Source organism: Dipodomys ordii, unplaced genomic scaffold (assembly GCF_000151885.1).
Source record: "Dipodomys ordii isolate 6190 unplaced genomic scaffold, Dord_2.0 Scaffold122, whole genome shotgun sequence".
NCBI lineage: Eukaryota > Metazoa > Chordata > Mammalia > Rodentia > Heteromyidae > Dipodomys > Dipodomys ordii.
Genome location: NW_012267338.1, coordinates 349,285 through 376,930, shown reverse-complemented (window position 1 = coordinate 376,930; position 27,646 = coordinate 349,285). Strand labels below are relative to the sequence as shown.

General features: G+C 33.9%; 1 protein-coding gene across 3 annotated transcripts in view; it reads left to right on the top strand.

The window, feature by feature from the left end:
• The window catches only part of Lrba (LPS-responsive vesicle trafficking, beach and anchor containing), a 443,002-nt gene that overhangs the window by 124,675 nt on the left and 290,681 nt on the right, over positions 1-27,646 (top strand). For all 3 annotated transcript variants that reach the window (XM_013029761.1, XM_013029760.1, XM_013029762.1), the window contains one exon: positions 25,628-25,692. In XM_013029761.1, the coding sequence (XP_012885215.1) occupies positions 25,628-25,692 (65 nt within the window). The remainder of the gene's footprint in view (positions 1-25,627; positions 25,693-27,646) is intronic.

The window sequence follows — 27,646 nt, the reverse complement described above, 5'->3', positions numbered from 1 at the left end:
GCTGTATTAGTTCACTCTTTATCCCACCATTTCTGTGCTCCCTCTTACTCTCCCCAGAACGGATAAACTTAGAAACAGACAAAAAGTAAAGAAATCAAAAACAGCACCAAAAGGGGGGGAAACAACAAAAAGTAAAATAAAAACCTCTTGTTTCCATTTCTTGGGAATAATAAAAATGTTTTGAATTTGCTGTTTCAAAATATTTTATTTGTGCCTTAAAAGGATTACTTATCTTTTATATTAGAAGATGATTTTAAAGCAGGTTCTGGGAAATTTGGGTTAGGTAAATGCTAAAGGAAGATTTTTAGAATTATCTTAAAATGTTCAGATCAAGTGATCTTGTGGTGACTAAGTTTCTTTGGTCTGTATATTAAGGTTACAGAAACAGATTTATTTCTGTGCTTTGTAGAGTTCCACTCTGATTCCATTGGGAATTATGGTTTTACTTCCCTTTTGTGCAGAGGTTATAAAATGAACAATAAATAATTTTAAATCCTTGTCATTGCTAATTATTTTTGACATACACAGTAGACTTGGGAAACATCAACAAAAATGTGGCAGCTATCATAATAAGATGTAGAAAATAAATTCCTGAGAGTAAAATTATTTTCAGTGTTTAGAAGACTGCAGACATCTAATCTTTTATTAAAGATAAAATTTGTGTGTTCTGTGATGTTTTGTTTTCTGTTTTGCAATTAAACAGATGAATGTTTTTATTGAGAGTTTTCTTTGTAGTCTTTTAAAAGTGATATCTTACTGGTAGTAAATTCCCCTACTTAAAACTTTAAAATAGCCTTTTTTAATAGGAAGAGTATTGCTCTAGAGGTCAAGGGTTTTGACCCATTTCAACACCTTTGACCTTCATTTACAACTCTCATGGTTTACTTGCCTAACAAATAAGGATAATGTAAAATTAATGTTTCTTTGTATCGATTTATTTACTTTAGTGTCTATATTGCCAAATTTATTCAGACTGTGCTGATGGACATTTCATGAATACAAATTAAAGAATCATATAAAGTGTGAAAAATCAATACTATACATTATCAATAAAATGCAATAAGAACAATTACTTCTAAAGATTACACATAATGGATTTTTATAATGAACTTGTTAGAATTAATTATGTTTCTTGTTGTGCTTATTCTTAGATTTAGTAAAAATTATTATTATTTTTTACAATTTAATCATCTCCTTTACAAAAAAACCTTTTCTTCAAATGAGGATCAGGTAAAGTTTCTAATTAAGCTATCCAATTTGAAATAATTAACACATACTGTTTTTAAACCTACATAAAATTTTGTTTCCTTTGAGCAGCCTTTATATATACTTTATTTACCAGAGTATGGGTTTATTGTTTACAGTGGTATATTTGGTTCATTGATGTTTTACTTTCTTATTTAGGATTAAATGTAAATGTATCTGTGGTACATGAAAGATTTTCTGTTATAGTACATTACATAGTGAAATGTTTGAAGCTGCAAAGATAAAGATTGACATGTTGTTACAGCTATTTGTCATGTATGTCATAGTGCTGTTTGCTGTTTATCCATTCAAATGGGATCTGACGATCCCTTTGGTGCTGTAAGCTTCAAAAGTCAGAAATTCTCAAGGTTTTTATTTGAGTAACATACAGTGTTGGGTATTTGAAGTCTTTAGCATTTCCCTTTTATGAGTTCTTCAAAAGTTCCGTGGCATCTCTACAAGATGTAGCACAGTGTGAAAAATGATGTGAAAAATGAAGCCAGAATTAGCTCCAGATGTATACAGATTGTTGCAGGGTGATAATTACATTTTTCACTTTGAATTTTCCTAATTCAAAGAGGTCAACTTGGTAATCACAAAAGTGATTTATTTTGTTAAGAAGTGAACTGTCTTTTTCTACATGATAGCTTAAGAGATATGAAATTGAATTTCAAGTTGACGTTTTGCAGATATTGGGTGGGGATTTTTGAGTTTGATTGATAATTCTTTTTACTCCACGATAGAGTGGGAAGTAAAGAGCTACCATCTTGCTAAAATTTTAATTAATTTTTTAAGAGAAGATGGAGAGGATTGAGTGCCAAAGATCAAAAGATCAGGTCAAAAACTTCTTTTTAATCACATAAATAATGGGATATGCTTATGAACTTAACATCTGCAAATTTGATTTAGAACTTTACAAATTAGTTGGTGTTAATATCATGACAATCAGACATGTTCTGATTATTTTTCTTGAATCCTTTCAAAATTTATTTTTTGTATTTTTTTAAACACTGTGTTTAGTCATGATTTATTACAAGTAGTAGAACCTACATTAAAGAAATGAGTAAATGATAATATTTAATTTGATGTCAATAAGACCAAATAGTACGGGGCACACATATTTCTTTAAACTTCAAGTAGAATTGTATTTTTTATTAATTATATTTTGCTTATTAGAATTTAGTTGTTTAAAACATTCAGCACTATAGTTTTGAGTAAAATTAATGTGCATTTAAGATTTATTACATTAGATTTGCTCATACATTGAATCCTATATATTAGGTTTTTTTCCTTTTTTAAGCTGATGCCTTGGTATGTAGCCCATGCTAGTCATGAACTCACGGGTAGTCCAGGCTACTCAGGAACTCACGGGTAGTCCAGGCTACTCAGGAACTCATTATCCTCCTTCCTCAGCTTCCAGATTACTGAGGCTCCAGTATGGGACAAGCACGCTGGTTTAAATCACTTCAGAAAAGTTCATGTTCTTTCATGCTCACGAAGAAGTTGAAAAAGTTTTCAACTACATTTTAGACTTAGTTTGCCACAGCATGTAACATGTTTGATTTGTACCCCATATTTATTGCTCATGTATATAAACCTGGTAGAAAGCTATCTGAATTTAAAGAAAATATTAAATAAATGTTTCAAGTACTGTTTCCTCTGTGTTGTATGAAATGTTTGTATCTTGCTCATTTGACATTAATATCATTTTTGAAAGAACTGACATTGCATTCAAGGCCACTTTATAAAAGCATTACGTTGCTCATCCTAATTCAGTCTGACATACATTCCAATAACACTACCTCCCTTCTTGAGTTTAAAGCTAAATTTATGACTGTGCATTGTGAAGTGCATCATTTAAAAATGGTTTCAACCCAAAACATCTAATAAATAAATAATGTGTATTGCTACTCAGTAGTAGACTTTCCAGACTAGAAATCATTCCATCGGATACTCAACAGTCCACTATCGGAGAGGGCTGTCAGATAAATCTTATGGTAGCGGCATTCATGTCCTGTAAATCACATATTATTGTCTGAGCCTTCTGCCAGGTCATCTGTTCTTTTCCCATTTATCAGAAGTGCATACAGTATATAGAAAAACTAGACGCACCATGTATTCTGGCCTGGCATTCTATCTGAGTAATTAATTAGCAGCAAAAGGTAATTTAAAATGCTTACTCTGATTTTTCTTCTTTTTACCCCAAATTCTAGATTGTTGATATTTGGGGAAATAAATAAGGAAGGGAAAAAGAAGGAAGGAAGAAAAGGATGGGAAGAAGAAAAGAAGGAAGGTAGAGAGCAAAGGAAGGGAAGAATTGAGAAAAGGAAGGGAAGGAAGAAAGGAAGGTAGGAAGGAAGGGAGGGACTGAGGGAGGGAAGGAAATTTATTTAGCTGGACGTTGGAGGCTCACTTCTGTAATCCTAGCTAAAGAGGCTGAGAACCAGTTGCATCTACCCCAAGCAGAATAGTCTGTGAGACACCATCTTTAAAATAACCTATGTGACATGAATTGCTCAATGAATATTAATGGATAAAATCATTAAATTCATAGTAAAATTATAAAATCTTACCTACCCAACTTTCCTTAATTTGTTTCTTTCCCATCAATTCTACACCTAAATGAAGTTGTTTTCATTGAACTTAGTCACTGACTCATGTTATAGTAGTTTCATTCTATTTCTTGAATAGTATAAAATCTAAGTAATTAGTGAGAGAGCATCAGATATAAATAGAGAGAAATAATTGCTTCAGAAGTTTTAAAGGATTTTGAGAGAAAATACAGGGTTTAGAGTGAGAAATAATGTACAAAAAGCTAGTCATCTGTTTCTATTTAATCTGGTAAATTAATCAGATAATTTGAAAATCTGGGTTCTACCTGTATTTTTATATCACCAGAATTATCAGATACTAGAGTTTCTAAAAGTGTCTCATATATTCTGTTCAGTGTCTATAACTTTCCATGGTTTGAATTCTGTTATTTATGTGCTTATTAGATCATTTTTCATGATCCAACTTTTGCAATATAGTTAATTCCTCAGTATGTACTGTGCAGTTATAATGGATGTTCTGTGAAATAAGCATGAATTTGTAAAACAGTGGTTTCAATTTTATTTTTGTTTGATTTATTAAAGAGTCTCTCAAAATAATTAGCAAATGTGTGTATGCATATATAATAATTAATATTGTTTTAAAAAGCTAGTTATGAGGATATTAGCATACTAGTAGCACACTTGTCAGTAAGTATGTTTTGTGAGAGGTGACTTGCACCAGAGGCAAGTGGAACATTTTAGGTGAAGTGGCTTTACTGGTATTTTGCATATGTTTCTCTGCTTCTAATTAGGAGGACTAAGAAAAATATTACATATGCAAAACTATAGCTCTTTATTTAATATGTATGTAATAGATATTAATTGTTATTGTAAAGGTGATGTATAGAGGGGTTACAGTTACATAAGTCAGGTAATGACCATTTCGTTTTGAACAATGTCACCCTCTTTGATCTCTCCCAGGTTTTCCTTCCTATCCCTACCCACAAGTTATTTTCAACATAGTGTTCAGTGAGTAACACTTCTGCATTTGTTCACCCTTTGTCATCATTTCTGCATCCCCCCCCCCAGACAGATAAACTTACAGAAAAGACAAAAGGTAAAGCAAGAATAGCCGCAAAAGAGAAAAAAACCCTTTGTTTCCTTTCTTGAAGTACAGGTTTAGGTTTTTGAGTAATCTCAGAAGTACCAACTAGAGTGATTGTACTAGTTTACATTCCCAACAATGCCCTAGCATTTGTTATTGTTTGAATTCTTGATGTTGGCCAATCTAACTGGGGTGAGGTGGAATCTCAGAGTTGTTTGGATTTACATTTCCTTTATGGCCCGGGATGTTTTTGCTTTAGGGATTTGTTTCTTTGGTTAGGGTCTCATGTTTTTGCCCATGTCTGACATTTACCGAAGAGCTCCTACCTGTGTTTTTTGTTTAGCCTGGATCACAGCATGGGCTACCACACCCAAGTTTATTTTTGTTAAGGTAGGCTCTTTCTATCTTTTTTTTCACCTGGGCTGGCATGGAACCCAGCATTGTCCTCCTGAACTCTGCTTCCTGAAAGTTTAGATTACAGGCATTCACCACTGTTCTTTACCAAGACGTGAGTCTTGAAACGTCATCAAAATTGAACTGTGCACATATACTAAAAATACTCATTTACTGTATGCATTTTTTTTTTTTTTGCTATTTCTGTAAGCTAGGATAAAGATAGTTCTACATCTCATTACCTCTTATTCAGGTTAAGTTCTTTGCTTAGTGCCCATAATATTGGGCTCATCGATATGAGTGCTAAGGCTAGGGTTAGGGCAATAGAACTTGTTACTACTTACAGTGTTATATCACAGTTATTTGTTTACTAGACTAGAAATCCTTGGCATTTCTTATTGTCTTTCATCTTTATTGTGTATCAGTGTCAACAGCATTATAAACATTAAATAGAAGTTGTTGAAAAACAATTATTTAGGGGAAGTTCCTTCTTTTATATTAATTTTTGAGTTTTGGACTCACTGAAGAATATTTATGAAAGGATCCTTCACATCCATCCCAGGGGACCACGCGGAGGCAAGCAGGCACAGGAGAAAGATTATTACAAGGTTTATTAGAGGAGCCATATTTCTACGAAGAGGGAGCACATGGCACCCTGCACTATCCGGTTATCAAGATCATCTAGGGGCAGGAAGTGAGGTAGATGGGAGTTTAGCTGGGTCTGGATGGAGAGAGGGAGGGGCCAGTTGTATGGAAGGAACTCCAGGGCTGGGTGGAGCTCAGGTCTGGGTGGAGCTGAGGACCAAAGGTGGGATAATGCTAACAATTTACTTTAGAACAGACTCCCATTATATTTGAGTAATTATCTTACTACAATTCTGTCTTAATCTGAAAGACAAATTAGCCCTTCAGACTAGGCTTCAAACACTAATTCTGAATTCTTACCTGGTTGTTATATGTTTAAAAGGAAGGAAATTATGCATTCTAGATCAACTTTGCCTAATCAGCTTTGGGTCTTAAAAGAGTCACTACTCACCACTTGTTTTGAGGCACTTTTGTACACTAAGAAGTTTCTCTTTCCAGAGAACTTCTGTCATTGGTAAGCCATGTCAGGTGCTTAAGCATAGCATTCATTTCAGTCATCACAGCTGCTGCAAACAATGACAGTGTGACAAATGTTGAACTTCTAGCTCTTAAAAAAATGATGTATTTACCAGTATATATTAATACTTGGGTGAATGCCAAGGTTTCAGAAAGGACCAAATTTATATAAAACCTTAGCCGCTCACCATTTTTTTCCCCAACATGCTCAACCATGTTTCATGGCAATAAATTTGAAAACAAGATTAAATGAAGAAACATCAATATGCTGGACAATGGTTATTCTATTTCATTTTTAACCTTTTTTTTTTTTTTTTGTCCGTCACGGGTCCTGAACTCTGGGCCTGGTCGCTGTCCCTCAGCTCTTCAGCTCAAGGCTAACGCTCTACCACTTGAGCCACAGCACCACTTCCGGCTTTTTTCTTTTTGCTTATGTGGTGCTGAGGAATTGAACCCAGGGCCTCTTGCACGCAAGGCAAGCACTCTACCACTGAGCCATGTTCCCAGCCCATTTTTAACTATTTTTATGCAAGAAAAACAAGACTGGATGTGAGAGATTTGTTTTCCTTAAGTCCAGTTTATGTGCAACAGGGCCCAACTAGGATTAATATAATTTTATGTTTCAACATTTAAATAATTTTATTCTCCCTGTCCTTTTGATGTTTTTATACCTCTTTCTTAGGATATACTTGTAGAAAATTAATGGCTATATTGATGATCCCTAAGTTTGTTTGTCAGTTTGTTTATGTTGCTGTGTATGAGATGATAATCATAGTGCAGTGTCTAACACTGAGTTATGTTTTAAAGCTCACGATATGATTACTTAGTTTTATAGACTGCCATGAAAGCTTTTATTTTATTTTTAAAAAATTTTGTTGTTCCTCAAGTTTGAACTCAGCATGTCCCACTTAGTAGTCAGGTGTGCTGTCACTTGAGCTACATCTCCAGCTGAAAAACTTTGTTCTTGGGATGCACAAAGACTGAAAGAATATGTATATTAAGGTGAGGTGCTCAGAGTTAAGTTAATTTTGTGTGCAGTAGAAACAGTTGACCTTATGAGAACGCATTAAAGACCTTTGCAACATGGATGGGAAGGCTGCATATGCTGGAGAAGATCATTAAAAATCAAATGATAAATTAGGCCTGAAAAAATCTTAAATTCACAAGCAATTTTAAAGTGTTTGCAAGCGGGTTCATAGCTGATGCTAACATGGCAGAATATTTGTTTTAACTCAATTTGTAGCATTACTTTCTACTGCAAGAAACGTTTTGCCTTTAAAATTCATACTGATGGTACAAATAAATGAAGCTGTAGTACCATCTTTTAAAAGTAAACAGTTGAACATGTTTCTGACTTTTTAGGATAAAAAGTATTGTTTAGTAATTGCTCCTTATTTGAATTTGGACATAGACTTTTCTGTATTAATTTAAAGTGCCTGTTATAGCTCAAGGAAAGCATACTTTTACTTAAATAAAGAATTTAATTGGAAACACAGGCATCAGTTGGTTCACCAGCGCACTAGGATTTAGAAAACACAACCTTTTAAGGTAAATTTTGTGGAACTGGCAGTACACCCTGTGGCTTGGCAGTCTAGTCAGTAGGATAATACCGTGCTGACTATATGACTACGTCTTTGAACATTATTCTCAAGGGTGGTAAATTCAAAACAAAGTAATATCAACTGGCACTTAATTCTGCAAGTTCCCTGCTGATTGGGGTATTCAGTGAAATGGAACTCTTCCTGACAGGAAGCCAGCCTATGAGTATGGAGACATCTGAAAATAAAGTGTGTTTTAATCTGACACCCTACTGTTTTACAAGTGGTCTTTTAAACTTGGGATTAAGAAAAGAGTTAAGAAAAGAGGAATGCACAAATGGGGATATCCAGAGCATAACATTTTTCTTTGGTTTTAATGTAGTTAAGAATACCGACCTATAGGTCAGTGTCTCTCTTTTTTGGTTATTATTGCCTTTTCTGTTTGGCCCATCCCCCGCCTTTTTTCTATCACTTTACATCAATCTTCTGATGTTAAGGCATCACAAAAAAGGCCAGGTTTCAAATCATAAAGCTTTTGGAAAATCTTTGCTTACTTACAAACCTTCTGATAACTTTATAAAGGTATAGCTATGTTCTTACGTTAAGTATTTTTTATAAATGCTATATTTTTGGTGTATTAATGGATTTTAGTCAAAGTAATCAATGTTGCCTTTCTAGCTTCTTAGGATTCGGTCTTTAAATCTTACTTTGTCTTTCGGAAAGTATTTGCTTTGTTCTACTTTGTTGTCTCCGAGGTACCATTATGGTGCTTTGACAAGTACCTTCTGAGTGTAATAAAAACATTTAGGAAAGAACAGTTATTATATAATAATTCACGTTTTCCATCTTGTGTTTCTAGTCAATTTTAAATCAAGGTGCTATTTCTTAATAGGAAAGTTCAGAAGCATGTTTAGTCTTAACAAAATCTGGAATTTGATCTTGGATTTAGTTCTGAATGAAGTAATAATCAATGATTAATCATTTGCTTTTCAAGTATTATAATGATTCCTGTGATGATGATGGACAATGTAGAAGTACCATGGCTATCCGAAGGAGAAAGGAAAAATGATTGGCAGGTGTATAACAAAAGGTTGGGGCCAGGAAAATGTTGTAGATTTTGAATTATGAGAATCATTTTTTTTCTTGAACGGATTGTGTTATTTTGGACAAATTTATTTGTTTTACTTGTTTATGCCTTAGTTCCATTATATATATATATATATATATATACACACACACACACACATATATATACACACTCTTTATGTACAAGGGTTTTTTGTCTCATATATATGTCTCATACATGCATATGTTTCATATATATGTATGAGACACATATATGAGACATGTATATATATGTTCCTATATGTTCCTTATAAGGAACATATAAGGTAATATATTTAAAAGTGTGTAGAGATAGTTACAAATCATAGTTATGATTACTGATTTAAAGTGTATTTAAGAACAAAGTATATTAAGAACAAAGTTCTCTCCTAATTTTGGTGGTACTGGAGTTTGAACTCAGGTTCTCACACTTGCTAGTCAGATGGTCTACCACTTGATCTAGCCTGGTAGTTCCTTTGTACATTGGTTATTTTTGAGATAGGATTTCCTGGTCTGTGATCCTTCTATTTGTATTTCCCTTCATCTCTGAGATGACAAACAATGCATCACTATGTCCAGCTGTGTATTTCTCCTGTAGTGTGGTATGACAGGTGTTTGTGTGCCACCATACCCAGCTACTGGTTGAGATGGAATTATGCCCGAGTGGTCTTAAATTGTCATTCCCAATCCCTGCATCCTAAGTAGCTGACAAGCTTGAACCATTATGTCTAGCACTAAATCTTCTCTCATGTTTTCTCTTTATGAAATAGATATTTCAGATCATTATTGTTCAGATTCATTTTACTATTATTTTCTTAATGTCTTTGATTATCTTTCTGTTTTTTTTAATAGCTCCTAGTCCATTCTATGTAATTAAATACTAGAGTTAAAAGAGGTGTCATAGACTAGTAGTTTTGGTTTTTCTTTTCCATGTTGGTAAGAAAAATTACCTTTTTTCATAGGCTTCCATAGGTAATCACATAATTTTCTCTTTTAACCAACCTTCCTTCCTTCCTTCCTTCCTTCCTTCCTTCCTTCCTTCCTTCCTTCCTTCCTTCCTTCCTTCCTTCCTTCCTCCTTCCTTCCTTCCTCTTCTCCCTTCCCTTCCTTTCCCTTCCCAGTCCCCAGTCTTGTCCTGTCCTGTCCTGCCTGTCATGGGGCTTGAACTCTGAGCCTGGGTGCCATCCCTGCGCTTTTCAGCTCAACATGAGTGCTGTGCCACTTGAGGCACAGCACCACTTCCATTTTTCTGGTGGTTTATTGGAGACACGAGTCATGGACTTTACTGTCTGGGCTGGCTTTGAACCATGATTCTCAGATCTCAACCTCCTGAGTAGCTAGGATTACAGGTATGAGTCACTGGCTCCCAGCGTATTTGATCTATTTCTAGGGAACTCTTCTGTTTAGCTTTCTAGGAAACACAACTAAATTTACTTAAGTAAAATTTATATTGATGTAATAGGAGTTACTACTCAAATGATTTTTAAAGATCTCCTTCATAAACTTTAGTCAACCTTTGTTTACATCTTATTTATTTAAAAATAATGGGTTATACATACTTGAAAAATACTTTAATAACAAAGTCAAATTTACCAATCACTACCTGATATATTTCTACTTGTTTCACTTGATAATTTTCAATTGGAGTCCTATCAGAAGGGACCAAGGCAAAAAAGAAATATAATGGGGAAAAGCCTGTGTTAGGAATCAGATTTAGACTAAGAGAGATCTTATGTGTTCTTAGCACAAAGATATGATAAGTACATGAGGTAATGTATTTATATATGTCAATGTCTTGACTTATAAATTCATAGTGTATAGACATATTGAAGAAAAATTTGTACATGTAAATAGGTACAATTTCCATTTGTCAGTTGTGACTGAGTATCATTTGGTGTTGAAAAAGTTTTAGATTTTGGAAACATTCAATTCAGATTTCAGATTTTCAGATTGGGGTTGTATTACTCTTTCAGTTAGGTTGTAGACCAAAGAATGGCTTATATCATGACATTTATCCAGAAAATATCTTAGGAGTTTTAGGTTATCATTGGTATCATCTAATATCCCATTAAGATCATTGGTACAAATTTATTTAAATAGAATTGTCAACTAATTCTAGATTGCAAACTCTTGGTCCTTTTTGCCAAAAAGGTCATTAATCATGTGACTGGCATTCTTGACAAATGTAAGAAATTGTTGTAATAAGTATATATATTGTATATATAGTGTATATTTAATATTAGAGAACTTATGTCTTATAAGCTAAAACAATGTTCAGAAAAATTTAATTTTTGAAAATGTATCATTTCTTAGCATAATCATTAAAAAGTCTTAATTGCTCCTAGCAAATGCTACAAACAGTATTATTTAGGTTGAAGTTAAATTGTGAGCACTGAAATTTAAATCATATTTTATATAATCTTAACTATTTTTTTTTGTGAATTACATGGTATCAGTTTACAGTGTCCACAGTGGAAGACGCCAAATAGTTAAACAGCAGGAAAGTTTTCTGCTTTGAGTTAAAAACTGCTGTTTTCTGTAGTCCTTATTTACCATATTTAATTCTTAATGTTGTGTGCTGTGGGACTGGGCATGCAAAAGTCAGCAGAAAGAGTTCTGGTTTTTACATCTAGTGCTATTACTTGCTATACAATAATAAAAGGCACTATTTTATTGGGTTGCTTGTAATTAACTTCAGCACTAGGCATTCATATAAATCATTGGTAATCTGTTTTCTTTAGATTTTTATTCTTTTAAACTGGTTTAATGTACTTTCTTTCTGTTGTCTTTTTACATATGGATTGAGGTTGTAATTTCTTTCTGAATTAGGCTGTCAGAAACCAGCATAAATGTGGATTCAAGAAATGATTGAGGCAAAGTAATTAATTTTATATAAGATTTTATAAAGATTTGTTACTGGAGTAAATATTTAGTAGGAACATTATTTTGTTGTGAAACTTAATGAATACTGATATTATTCTCTCAAGCTAAAAAGTATCTAGACAAAGTTAAAATGGCAACATTAGCAGTTAGAAAATATACTTTTGTGTTTTCCAAAATCTATAACAAGCAGTTTCAAAGAACTTCTTTTTTTAAATCAACTTTCAGGTATTTTTCTTAAAAATTTCAAGCTTTGTGTTGTTAGTTTTCCATAATATATGATAAATATTTACATATTGAATAAGATAATTTTGGCTTACAATACTAATTACTAGTTTAAAATGGAATAAAAATTAAATAAGCAGACTAGTTGATCAAGATACATAAACTACTTTGGTAAATGGCAACTCCTTTGTATAACTACTTAAAAAATAATAATAAAAGATAAATTAAAATGAATAAAATAAAAATATAAAAAATTCAAATGAAATACATACCTCTGTGTGTATGTCTGGCTGAATTTAAGATAATAGCATATATCATTCCAGGTTATAATTAGAAGACAAAAATTTGGAAAGTATTTATAGGCATGTGTAGAAAGAATTTAGTTAGGAGATTATTCTCTCCCATGATAATAAAATCTTGTGTTGATTATTCTTATAAAATGCATGATCAGTGAGAGGTAGAAGACATGAAGGAAACCACTCAAGTAATGAAAATATTGCTTTTAAAAATAATTCAGTTGTTAAATGCTTTTTATTACACTGTGTACATTAGGTGGTTTAAAAATCTCTTAAAAATAATTAGCTGTTTTATATAGTTTTAATGGAAGTCTTTCATGGTTTTTTCTCCAGAAGTCTCTAATGAACACTCCTTGTAATTTCAGTGCAGGCTTTGAGATTCCCTATAGGCTTGACTTCAGACCTAAAAGGGCAGTACTTTCCATATGTCTGGGGAACTAGAGTTGCCAAACAGACTGACCATGTATTAATAGGACACATTTATATAGCTCCTGAATGAGAGGCCCTGATAACAGTCTTAATGATGATCATCTGTTGAGAACTTGTAGTTGGAAAGAGGTTAGAGTAGCTTTTGTCATCCTTATGAAAATCATGGTTTCTATATCAATTAGCTAAGCTTGCAGTTTATTAGAAGGATTGTTATTGGTAAATATTTTTACTAAAAAATTAAGACTGGTCTTTTGAGACAGCTACAAATATATTGTTTCATGTGTCTAAACATAGCAGAATTTTTACCTTATTATTTTTAAATAGTATGGACTTATAGTAATTACTAATTGCTTATGATACTTTTAATCCTTTTAGTTTAAAAAGCTATGTATGTATTTTGTATTTTGAACCAATCATAAATATTTATTAAATATTCAATTCCTTACTAATTGCTACTGAAGAAGTAATTAGCTATTTGCTAATCAGATTTTAATAGTCTATTTTCTCTTACTTTTAGCTTTATAATTGATTGTATATTTACTTATTCCATGAACCATAATATTTGTACAAAGTAGATGTACATTTTGTATGTATAAAAATATGTAAATTCTACAATGCCTATAAATATTTCCAAATTAAGCTTAAGATGTACATTTTGTATGTATAAAAATAATTTAAACTAGCACTTTCTAAAGAATAATAACCTATTTTACTTTTTCACGGTATGATTTGTTTTTATCATACTAGACCAATAATGAGATGAAACTTTTTTTTTACAATTAGGTTATATTCTTTGCTAGTATATGGTTACTGGAGTTCCTGTTAGATATGCTGTTGAACGAGTGCTGACACAAAGTGCAAACACTGTTGAAAAGTTATTGATAGTTTACTTGGAGCACTTAAGATTACTGTATCTTGACCGTGAACAAGTTTTCCCTCATTTTGACCTTTAGTCCTGTGTATAGTGTGTTTCTTACTTTTGTGTTAAAACATTTCCTTCTTCATTTGGTTTCTCTCTGTAGCTTTTCCCTTGAAATCATAATAGTGTTTCTGCCATTTTTCTGGGTCATTGGCACTACAGCCATACAATCTGATTCATTTTATGAAGGTAAAGGAATAAAGGATATATTAAAGAAATAAGGCTATATATTTAACAAAATCTAAGCCCTAGCAAGGCACAGTAGCATATACTTTTAATCCCAGCTATTCAGGAGTGTAAGGCAGGATTTTGAATCTATTCTGGGCAACCCATCAAGACTCTTGTCTTTAAAAAAAATAAAATAAAATCAGAAAAAAACTACAGAAGCTTTAAAAATTTTCTGTTTGTAACAAGGAAAACAGAATAGTTCAATATGAGTTCAGATATTTGTTAACTTACTCCTCATTCCTATCTTCAATATAAATTGTTTTCCAACATAAAAACAGGTATATTAGAAGTTAAAATAAAATTAATTTTATTTGATAAGTTACATTACTGACTGTAGTGTTAAAAAAACACAAATTCCTAATAATTAACTCATAATTTATTTATATTTTCATTGATACCAATATTTTTGAAACTTGAATACTTCTATTATTTAGTCTTTTCAGAGTAATATCACGTAAATATTTCCAGTTAGAAAAATATATGTGCATTTTAAGCAGTCTCATATACCACCTTCAACCCTGGAAAGCAATCAGGCACTCCCATCCACCCACCCTGGGCTCTAGGAAGCAGCGGGGCAGCCAAGGAGGAGAATACATCTGCATGGCTCTCTAACACTGACAAATGACCCACCCTAAACTACTATGTACATTGTGTCAGCATGCCTGGCCTCTGTGTGTCTGTGCTCCACAGGCTGACAGAAGCTAAGGGACACTCTTCCTTCAGTGTTGCATCCTGCTCTCACCTGCCTGAGTGGCTCTGTTCCCATATAGTTGTGGAACCCCTTGCATGCCTTACATCCTCGGTCACAAGTACCACATCCAGAGCTAATGGTAAACCTGTCCCACTTCCTATAGCTTCATCCTGCCTGGTAGAGCATTTCTACTATCAAAGCCTAGGCCACCGATACTTTTGGGGATTATTGACATTCATTATAACCACAGAAGCTGTATGGAGGGTATGCTAATGTGCCCACTTGGAGCTAAGATCATTATAGCCTACCCAAATGACACTCTAGGCAGAAAATATTTTGCTGTGAAATCCATCTTGTAAATTTGATAGAGGCAATTGAATTGCTTTGTGCACAAATACTAATTTAGGGTCACAAGAACCATGAAAAAGCAAGGTAACCCAACACCTCCAAAGTTAGAATATTAAGTCTAAAGTAACAGAACTCAAAGAAATGAAAATTAGTGAATTGCCTGCAAAAGAGCTTTGAAATAAAGATTTTAAGGAAATTCAATAAGATATAATGTATGGACAGCTCCACAAATTAAGACAATAGATCATGATAGGAATGAATTCAGAACAACGATAGAAACTATGAGAAAGAACCAAAGAAATCTTGCTGTTAAAAAGAATCAGTACATGAAATAAACACAGTACAGTTGGGAATCTTGGCCACAGACTAGATGAAGCAGAAAAAAAGAATTTCAGAGTTGATGGTTGAAATAACTTCCAGGTTGAAACAGCCCGTTTAGACCTAAAAGGAAGGAAGTAGAGAGTAAGGAGGAAGAAGGAAGTAAATGAAAGAAAAAGAAATGAAGAAAACCTGTGAGAGATGAAAGAAAGCCTGTGAAACTTACGGGATACCTTGAAGCAAGTGAACATTACAGAAGACAAGGAAACTAACATAGAAAATCCATTTGACAAAATAATACTTGTAAACAAATCTTGAGAGAAAATATCAACTTCTAAGTCCAGAAAGATGAAAAAAGTCTCCAAGAAAGGCCTCTCCAAGGCATATTATTGTCAAACCAAAATGTTTGAGACAGGTAGTACTATAAAAAATGGCAAGTCACATATAAGAGAATCTCCATTCAGCTAAGAGTAGATTTATCAGCAAAAACCTTAGAGGCCAGGATAAATTAGGGTAATATATTTAAAGTTCTGAAAGAATACACTGACAACCTAAGAATATTTTTTGCTTCCCTCAGGAAGAGGAAATAAAAGTTTACAAGATAAGCAAATTCTGATGGAATCTATCGTCAGACTGGCCTTGTAAGAGGTGCTAAGGAAGTTCAATATTTAGCAGCAATGTGAAACATGTCTGTGTATGTATAAAACTAACCTGTAGGACAGATCAACAGAAAGAGGAAAAGAGTTTGTATTAAGGCAAACAAACCACAAGGATGAGCAAAAGAGGAAGAAATGAATAAACTGTCTAAGGAACAATCCATATTTAGTATCAATAATACCCTTGAATGCTATATATAAAATTTACTTAGCTATATATAAAACTTACTAAACAGATTTAAACAAAATCTTACAAGAAATTCAGCTCCTTGCTAAAATATAGACAGGTTGAAAATGAAATGGAAAAAGTTGTTCTATGTGAATCAAATAAGAAAAACCATGGGATCAGCTATATTCATAGAAAATAAAGTAGAGTTTAAGAATTTAAGACAGGAAATGCATTCTGCAATAATAAAACAGCAAGAGATGATGTCAGTTTCATATTTATGCCCAGTGCCAAAATACCTAGTTAAGTAGAGTAAGCATTATTAGAGTTAAAAGGAAGTGATAGACTAATTGGTGGCCTCAAAACCAGTGTCATTAATGGGACATATCTAGACTAAAAAAACAGTTAACTCATGCACAAAATGTACCTGTTTTTTTATAGAACATTTCATTGAATAACCATATAATACAAATTTTTATGTTTACCATGTGCAATATTCTCCAGAGTAGGCTATGTAATAGGCCATGACTGGATCTCAGCAAATTTTTAAAAACTGAATTCATAATCATGTATCCTCTCTGATCCTGATGGTATAATATTTGAAATCAGTAAGTGGGATGGTGAAAGAGTACAGATACACAGAAGTAAACATGCTGCTCATCTGTCAACACAGAAATTAAATAGAAATTCAAGTTTCTTGAAATAAAGGAAATTAGAAATAACATATCAAATCTTATGTGATATACAGCTTGAGCATTGGCAGCCTCATAAGAAATGATGTTTATCTGAGATAGAATTATTGTTAATTGAAAGCTCAAATTTACATGATACAGCAAAAACTACTAAAAAGGGTATTGCAATAAGTATCTATAAAAGAAGTAGAAAATTTCAAGTAATTTAAGAATGAAACAACCAAAGAAGCAAGACCCAAGTAAGTAAAATCAGAGATAAAACAGGAGATATTACATTTGTTAACAGAAATATAATGGGGAAAAATTAGTAAACAATTTTCCAACATTTTGGAAAGCCTAGACAAAACAGATAAATTTCAAGACACATAACCTACAAAAACTGTATCGTGAATACACAGTAATTGACAATAGTTACTGTGTGTGTGTGGACAATGTCATGAATAGTTCAGAATGATTTATAGATATGTACAGAAATAGAGAAAAACAATCTTAAAATTCATGAGAAGCCTCTAGAGAAGGTAATTAGCCAAATCAAAGAGCAAAGCTGCAGATTTTAAAATGACGAACCTGAAAATATATTATTATACATTTTTTATTGTAACCAGGAAGTATAGTTTTAGCATAGATATTGACAAAGATGGATGAAACAGAATAAAGAACCCAGAAAATCTACAACCTATAGTTAACTGATTGTTTTTTTTAAAAAGTCACATTCTATCTCTATGGAGGAAAGCTGGACAATGGTGTGCCTGCGGAAGCCTAATGTAGGCGTATTGTGACTCAGGCATGTTCCCTATGGAGAACGAGACTAAAAAAAAGAAAGAAAAAGAACCAGTAAAAACTCAGGACTGGAGACATGGTTCAAATGGTGAGTGCCAGGTAGCAGGCAGGAGGAACAGAGTTCAAACTTTAGTCCTGCCCAGTTAAAGCTAAACATGGTACTTGACACTATGAAATTACTGGAAGAAAATAAGGGAAACCCTTGAAAATGTTTGTGCAAGGCCAGGATGTTTTGAGAAAGACTGAAAGGCCAAACAACCAAAGGAAATAAAAGAGAAATGTAATTACATCAAGTTCAGAGGCTTCTGTGTGACAAAAGAAACAGTCAACAAGTGAAGTGGAAGAGAGAAAATATTCACAAACTGTTCATCCAGTAAGGATTAATACCTATGTAATCAACTACATGAAACTCAGCAGTAACAACAGAAAGAAATGAAATCCAGTGGAAAAGCATACAAATAATCTGGATAGAAATTATACACTTTCCAGTAAGTATATAAAAAATGCTCAGCATCATTAGTCATTAAATGCAAGTCAGAAGAGTAAAAGGAAGTTTAGAGGTTATCTAGGCCACCAGAAAAATTTCTGCATTCAATCTTAGACAAATTGATCACTTACAAAATAGAATAATGGTAGAATGGATTTTATTTAGCACGTCTCAATAAACTCCTCATATCTGCTTTAGGGCATGTTCATATTTGGAAATCATGATTTTTTTTTTTTTAGTTTCTCCAAGACAGTAAATATGTTAGGAGATTGAGTTTGTATAAAACTGAAGTTTGCTCAAAGGAGTTAGAATTCTATTAAAATAATTTAAGTGAATAAGTTAATGACACCAATTGTTATATGTTACCTATGTTTATTTGTGGAGGTTAGAGGGGAATAGAGATCATATTATTAGTGAAGTTTTTTTTGTTTTGTTCTGTTTTGGTTTTGGTCATGGGGCTTATACTCAGGGCCTGGGCATTGCTCTGAGCTCTTTTGCTCTAGGCTGGTGTTCTAGCACTTTAAGTCACAGCTTCACTTCTGGTTATCTGTTGGTTAATTGGAGATGATAGTCTTACAGACTTTCCTTCGCAGGCTGGCTTTGAACCTCAATCATTGTATCTCAGCCTTCTGAGTAGCTAGGATTACAGGCATGAGCCACTAGCACCCAGCTTTTTTTTTTTTTTTTTCTCTCTAGCAAACAAACTTCATCACCAAACAGATGTTTGGGAATTTTTGTAGAATTCTCCTTAGTAGATTTCATTACTGTGTATTATCTTTGTCATTATTGCAGGACTTGAAAGCATTAGTAAACTAAAATAGTATTTTAGTGAAAATTGACTAGTCAACAATTATGGCCTAAGGAAGTGATAATCAATTAAATACAGCTTAAGAACAGGTATGAAATTATTGACTCTGATATGTTTTTTTTTTTTCTGAGTTCTTCCTTTCCAAAGTGCTGAAATGTATTTTAAAATTACTTAGTTACATTAGTGGTTAGATTTGAGGCTTTTAACAGGTTTGCATCAGTACCTCTGGGGAAAGGATAACCAAGACCTTTAAGTGTACTATGCATTTTGCATCACCCTAGTCTAGATATTGTGATGAAATATTGAAATGATCATGAAAGATGATGACCATTAAGCTTTTCTTTCAACTATTAAAACTCACTAAAGGTTATATTGAGCTGTGGTTTATGAAATTGTTTAGACTAACGCCTTCTTTGATAGTTGTTTCTGAACTGGAGAAAAAAGCTTTAGGATAGCATGATTAATGAATATTCTTTTTGGTTTTGACAACTTCCACAAATTACTTTAGAGCATGTTTTATTATGGAAAACACTTGTTGGCTCTGAGCAACATCTGGATTAATAAGAGAATTGAAGAATTTGGGTTTCAATTTTTTTCATAGACATTATTAATCCTTAATATACATTTATGAACCTGATACTTGTTATTTTCTTAATTTTAATAGTTCATAGTATAGAGAAATAATGAGGAAACCTAATGATATCTTTGACAATTATGGCATTTTTATCATAGTAATCAAGTTTAACAATCCTACTTCACTATTCATTTTACCTATCGTGTGCATGTGTGTGCACAAGCATGTGCTGGTCTTGGGGTTTTAACCTTGTCTCTGTCCCTGTGGTGCTCAATGCTAGTGTTATACTACTTGAGTCACAGCTCTTCTGGCTTTTTGGTGAAGTAAGATAAAATGTAAGAGTCTCACAGAATTTTTTGCCTAGTCTGGCTTTGAACTTTAGTCTTCAGATCTCAGTCTCTAGAGTAGCTAGGATTACAGGTGTGAGCCACCAACATCTTGATCACTTTTTTTTTAAGTGCAAAGTAGTAAACTAGCAGTAGCATGTAGCTCAGTGATAGTGTGCTTACCTGCCACATGAGTCCCTCTGTTGGTGTGGTCCCTACCACTTTTTTTTTTTTTTTTTGTAGGTCGTGGGGCTTGAACTCTGGGCTTGGGCACTGTCCCTCAGCTCTTCAGCTCAAGGCAAGCGCTCTACCACTTGAGCTACAGCGCCACTTCCGGTTTTCTGGTGGTTTATTGGAGATAGGAGTCTCACGGTCTCTCCTGCCCGGGCTGGCTTTGAACCGCGATCCTCAGATCTCAGCCTCCTGAGTAGCTAGGATTACAGGCGTGAGCCACCAGCGCCCGGCTTGGTCCCTACCACTTTTAATTTTTTTGCTAGTAATTGAATTTGGATTCAGCATAGCAGCATCTCAAAGAATAGTTTTATAACTACAGATCTTTTCTCTGTTACTGCTTTATTCATTTCTTCCATCTCTTGCTCATTCAGCATAGTTTTTCCTTTTCTACAGTGTTATCTACTTGGAATCCTACAGTATTAGATTTTCTGATCTTTTGCTTAGTAATATGTACTTTCATGTCTTTCATTGCTCAATTGTTCATTCTTCTTAGTGCTGGTAATATTCAGTTGAAGGATGTCTTTGTTGCTTAAGTTTTGTTTTTATGAGTAAAACTGCTAGAAATTTCTGTATGTAGGTTATTTACTAAGTGAGTAAAATTTGGACTCCTTTGTGTAAAGTTCATGGATCATTCTTTTTTTTTTTTTTTTGGTGGTTATGGGGCTTGAACTCTGGGCTTGAGTGCTGTCGCTGCGCTCTTCAGCTCAAGGCGAGTACTCTACCACTTGAGCCACAGCGCCACTTCTGGTTTTCTAGTGGTTTATTGGAGATAACAGTCTCATGGATTTTCCTGCCCAGGCTGGCTTTGAACCTCAATCCTCAGATTTCAGCCTCTGAGTAGCTAGGATTACAGGCATGAGCCACCGGCACCCGGCCCATGGATCATTCTTGAGGTATTCTTTGCTAAGCGTGTATCTGATTTTGTTCAGAATCTCCCAGCTCTCTGCTCTACCAGTTTGTATTTTCTCCAGCAATGAATGAGCTTTCCTATTACTCAACCTCCTCACATTCAATGATGTTAGTCTTTGATGTTTGTTCATTCTGTTGGATATGAAGCAATATCTCATTGTTTTAATTCACATTTCCTCAATGATATATACTGTAGAAAATCCTTTATGCTTATTTACATCTGTGTGTCTTCTATAGACGTGTCACTTCAGTCTTTGGCAATTTTTAAATGGGGTTCTTTTTTCCTTGTTGAATTTTAAAGAGCTCTTTGTACAGTTTAGGGTAACAGTACTTAATTAGATGTTTTGTGAATATTTCTAGTTTGTAGCTTTCTTTTATTCTATTGATGTTGTGTTTTGTACAGAAAAAAATTTAATTTCAACATTGTGAATTTTAACCTCATTTATTTGTTGGTTTGTCTGTCTGTTTTTCATGCAGTGTCTGTTGTTATATCTAAAGTCATTGCCAAATTCAAACATATCTAGAGTTTCCTCTATGTTATCTTATAAAGGTTTTATAGTTTTGTCCTTTACACTTAGGTCTGTGACCCATCTGGAATTAATTTTTTTTGTAAAAGTTGTGTTTCTAGATGTATTTGTTTACATGTGGATGTCCAATTTTTTCAGCACCATTGGTTGAAGTCTTAATCTTTTTCTCACTTATATTGTTTTTGGTACTTTGTTAAAAATTGAATAACTGTATATATGTAGGTCTATTTTTGGGTTCTTTAATGTGTTCCTTTGATCTGTGTATTTTTGAGGCAAGAGGCAATACCATACTTTCTTGATTATTATATCTTTATACTAAGTCTTGAAGTGAAGTAGGGTTAGTATTTCATCTTTATTCTTGTTCTTCATTGCTTTATGCTTCTGTATAATCTTTAAAATTAGTCTGTTAAGTTCTACAAATAGCGGTTAGGAAGAGATTACATTGAATCTGTAGATAAATTTGGAAACAATTGATCATTGACAATATTGTATCTTCCTTTCTGTGAACATAAAATATCTCTATTTATTGTTCTACTTTGGTTTCTTTTTCTTTTTTTGGCAGTCGTGGGGCTTGAACTCTGGGCCTAGGTGCTGTCCCTCAGCTCTTCAGCTCAAGGCTAGAGCTCTACCACTTGAGCCACAGCACTACTTCTGGTTTTCTAGTGGTTCATTGGAGATAAGAGCCTCATGGACTTTCCTGCCTGGGCTGGCTTTGAACCGCGATCCTCAGAACTCAGCCTCCTGAGTAGCTAGGATTACAGGCGTGAGCCATGGGTGCCTGGCTCTCCTTTGGTTTCTTTTGTGAGAATTTTATAATTTTTCTCATATAGATCTTTTACCTATTTTACTAAATTTATGTCTTCTGTTACATTTATTTGTCTTAATGTAAATAGATTGTGTCTAACTGTGCTACGTAGTATTGTCCATATGATGTTGAAAAGCAATGGTGAGATGGGTTTCATTACCCTGTTACTGATAGATGTTTTGTAAAACATAATGATTAATTCACCATTTATTGTATTTGTCCCTGTTTTTGGCTACTTTACTACTTTGCACTTAAAAAAAGTGATCCAGATGCTGGTGGCTCAAACCTGTAATCCTAGCTACTCTATAGAGACTGAGAGAGCTGAAGATTGAAGTTCAAAGCCAGCCCAGGCAAGAAACTTAGTGAGACTCCTCTTATTTCTTATCTTAACCACCAATAAGCCAGAAGAGGAACTGTGACTCAAGTAGTACAGCACTAGCATTGAGCACCAAAGCTCAGGAGACTAAATTAGGTCCTTACACTCTTGCTTGGCTTTTTCATTCATTGCTGGTGCACTATTACTTGGGGCACACATCTACTTCTGACTTTTTTCTGGTTAATGGGGATAAGAGTCTTAGGGACTTTACTGCCTGAGATGATTTTGTAGCATGGTATCAGAGCTCAGCCTCCTGAGTAGCTAGAATTACTGGTATGAGTCACAAGTGTTTGGTCCTTTGTTCTTTCTTAGACCTCTTCTCCTACTTTATGTTTTAAGTTTCATTTGACAATTTTTCTTAAACTGCATGACTTAAATGATAACACATTTTATTTCAGATCTTGCCTTCCCATTCTTTTGTGTGCATCAAATTTCCAAATAGCTTTGCTAAGAACGTTATGTTAGATGTAGAAGCTAAGGAGTAAGACTATGTTTCTGTTCTTTGGCCTATGTATCCTTGAGGAATCACTGACAAAGAGCACAGTTGTATTTTCTTCATCTTATTTGATCCATAGCTATTTCTACAACATTTTAAGGCTTCCTGATTTATTATTCCTACAGCATAAAACTGTTCAAGATTGTATTAGCTCTTTTGGCTATTTAATTTGTTTTACTTCTGTGCCTTACTAGGTTTGGGGCAACTTTTTGTGGCTTAGAATCCCACTGTGCTGTCCCTGGGAAATGAATAGTATCTTCTGCACTCAGACCATAAAATTGATACGTGGCTTCAGTTTATTCTCATCTCCCTCCTGCTACCTTCTTGAGAAGAGGGGCAGGTGTGATACATGGGCAGTTAGAGTGTAAGAACTCAGGCAGACACTGAAATATTTTGGGTTTAAGGCTCATCTGGGCAAAGTTAAACACGACTTATCTCAACATCAAAATAAGCCAGCACTTGTGGTTTATGCCTGCAATCCTAGTCACTCAGGAGTTGGTGATCATTACTGTTTGGAGATGATTGTAAGTCCATCTGGTTAAAAATTTGGAGACTATATCTGAATCAGTAGCTGGATACAGTGATGTTTTTCTGTCATCTCTGCTTTGCAGATGGTGGAGATTTAAAGGATCATGGTTCAAGGCCTGCTCAGGCAAAAAGCTTGCAAGACCCCATCTCAAAAGAAAAGACTGGGCATGCTTGCTTGTGCCTGGTACTTACAAATAGGAAGTGTAAATAGGAAGGTTGCCTTTTAGTCAGTCCAGGCAAAAAAGCAAGATCCTGCTTCAAAGATAACTAGAACAAAAAGAGCTGGAGGCATGGGCCAAGCAGTAGAGTTCCCCCCTAGCTCCTCCTAGAGTTCAAGTGCCAGTACCACCCAAGAAATAACAAAGTAAGCCGGGCGCTGGTGGCTCAGGCCTGTAATCCTAGCTACTCAGGAGGCTGAGATCTGAGGATCGCGGTTCAGAGCCAGCCCGGGCAGGAGAGACCATGAGACTCCTATCTCCAATAAACCACCAGAAAACCGGAAGTGGCGCTGTAGCTCAAGTGGTAGAGCGCTCTCTCGCCTTGAGCTGAAGAGATGAAGGACAGCGCCCAGGCCCAGAGTTCAAGCCTCACGACCGACAAAAAAAAAAAAGAAATAAAGTAAATAAAAGCGAAAGGTTTAGAGCATAGCTCAGCTAGTATAGCACTTGCCTAGCCAACACAAGGTCTTAACTTTCTATCTCGGCATCACAAAAAATTCAGATAACAGGATGACCCATTGCAACAATGATGCTCACAAGCACTATGTTGGAAATGAACTTTACAACTTTGGCCGGGGTGGCAGGGGGGGAGTAGAAGACTTGAGGGAGGGAAGGGATAGTAGAAGAAAAACAAAGGAGGGGCTAACAATGCTCTAACAAGAATGTACTCATCACCTTACTGTAACCTCTCTGTACACTATCTTTATAAGAGAATAAAATTTAAAAATTCAGATAATATTACTATGTTTCTGGTAAACAATGATAAGTAGCTAAATATTATCTTTTGTAAGTTTTAGGAAAAAACAAAAAGGTCAGTAGAGGGATATCATGTAAGCTCTTTGTGTTGTTCTTATTTCAGTTCTTTGAAAGATACCTGACCATCTGCACACATCGAGACATTTACATACACACACACATATCCACAATTATACACATGGCTCCATTAATGGGTATTTCTCAGATCTAGGTATGTTTCAGTTCTTGGAGCCATTTCCTTTATTCATGCTTCATGTATGTTTTGAAGTAATAGCCTGAAGAATTCATTTGAGCATACACTACTGATTGATTTTCTTCCTAAGCTTTTTAATGCATGTCATTCTAGTGGATAAAGTTTAATGAATAAATTTTTAATGGCTAATGAATGTAGTTATACCACTTACTGCTAATTTATAGGATAGTAAATTACAGTTTTCCTTCTTAATATTGGTTTATTCCAATTCATTTTTGTCTGTTATTAGTAATTATTTGTGAAGCTTGTAAAATATGCTTTACTCAAGTTTTTAAATGTAATTCTTAATTTTTAACTTGAACTTAATTTTTAAACTTCTCTTTTCTCAACGTTTTGGGTGGTAGATCTTTTTTATTAAAACAAAATCAAAGCCTTAGATCTTTTTTGCTATCTTTTACCTAACTCACAGCTATTTCAATTAAGAACAAATAGGGAAAATTGAATATTGATAGGCTTATTTAGTTTATGTTGAATGTTGTTTACTAGTTTAATGAACTTTTCCGTATCAGTTTTAGTATGATTGTAGAGCTATGTTGGTAGGCATCATGGTTGACACAAGTGTTCATTTAAGAACTTAGGTATGAAATTGATATAGCATTGATATCTGTGGTATTTTTCATTACTGTTGTTTAAAAGAAACAGAGTGAAATTTCTTCAGCTACTTTTTGCTATTTTCTTTTTTTAGGAGTGGCAGAATTCTATTCAGAAGAATGCAGGTCTTGCTTTTATTGAACTTGTCAATGAAGGAAGGTAATCTATTTTATATCTATTCATATTTTACTTTAGAAATCTTAAATGTATTTAAAATCTTAAATATATTTTTCTCATGTGAACTGATATGTTGGTATTCTGTATTGTTTTGTAATTAGTAATACACTAGAATTCTTACTGTTATAAATATGTCAGAATTTGTAATTTTCTTCATAGTTACGCTTATTGATAAGGTTCTGGTCTTTGTTTTTAGTAAGTGTGGCTTATTAAGTTTTGTAAAAGTAGACTGAAGTATGAAAACCAGTCATATTTACTTGCATTTCCTGTAAAATTGTATTATGTTTGTAGAGCCAATAATTGTACTTAGTTGTCTGTATTACCTCTCATGTTATAGCCTGACCATAAGTAGAAGTGGGAACCAGTTTTGATTTATCTTCTGAGATGAGAGAGGAGGGAGGATATATGCCTGTGGGTCTCTTTTAAATAGCAGAAGCACACACAATCAAAGAAAAGAAAATTTAATAGTATAGATGAAAGAGATAAAAGGAAGAAATGAACCTAAGGTAGCAAAATAAAATCTTAAAAGTAACATGAGAAAATGAGAGTGATGAGTTTCTTACTCTGTGTCTGTTTTGTGGTAGCTGATTTTTCATTTATGGAATTCAAAATTCAAAGTATATATCCATCGAAATTGTATCCTAAGCACAAGTATTATTTCAGGGAAGTTTCTAATTTTTTGGGTTTTTTTTCTTTTTTTTTATAGCTCGTGTTGCTGACTTGACTCAATCACTATTGTAACTATTTAGACTATTGATTATATATCCAGGCTCTCTTGTGTTATGGAAAAGGAAAAAAAGATATAGAAAACTTTGATTTTATATAATACTAAAATTTTTTCACTCTGAAATAGATTATGGGTGCTTACAGGCTAGTATTAAAAACAGAGTTGTAATGCTTGATGTTAAATTTTTGTGATTAAATTAAAATTATTAATATAACAGTAAACAATTCTTTGGAAGATAAATTAACTAGGATATGTGATTCTTGAGAATGTATTCTTAAGGATAAGTATAATTAGCCAATGACACTTTAGAAAAGTGGCATTTATGGATAACTTGTAGGGTATTTGTGTGAAAAGCATTTGAAATAGAGGAAACAAGACCTAAGCCATTGATTGTGAGAATATGTAAGGTATCTTATTCTGGCTTTGGTAGCCTTTCATGCCTAGAAACTCTAATTTGCTTCTGTGCCTAGTGTTCAACCCTTATCTATGACTGATGTACTTGATCTAAACAATGCTGGAAACAAAAACAATATTCATTAGTGACATAGTTGATCAATTATTTGAATTTGTTTTCTCTAATTTATTTGGAGTTTTGAACTCTGTCTGTCTGTCTGTCTGTCTGTATGCCCGTCTGCCCTGGGGCTTTAACTCAGGGCCTCAGGCACTGTCCCTGAGTTTCTTTTGCTCAAGGCTAGCACTCTACCACTTGAGCCACAGTGCTATTTCTGGCTTTTTCTGTGTATGTGCCACAGAGGAATCAAACCCAGGGCTTCATGCGTGTAAGGCAAGCACTCTGCCATTAAGCCACATTCCCAGCCTGTTTTGAACATATTTAAAGGAATGACTCAGGGATTTATTTTTCTAAAGGAGTTGATTTGATTTTCTTTCACAAATTAATCTCAAAGTCTAGAGATTAGAAGAGTAGTTATAAGGATTTCCTTTTTACTCCTGAGATCAACCTTTTCTTTTTCTTGTCATGTAAGTCTGACCTGCCTTGACCTTATTTATAGAGTAGCTGCTATAAATTTGGCCCTTAATTAATGTTTTATTAGTGTAAGTAACATGAAGACCTTTATAGACAACTACAGTGTAGAGTTTATCAGACTTGAAATATATCATTAGCAAATCAATTACTTAGGTCAGGCATAAATAGTTGTTTGGAGAAATGTTTTCCTTATCTTATATGTTTAATAAGATATGTTGTAAATG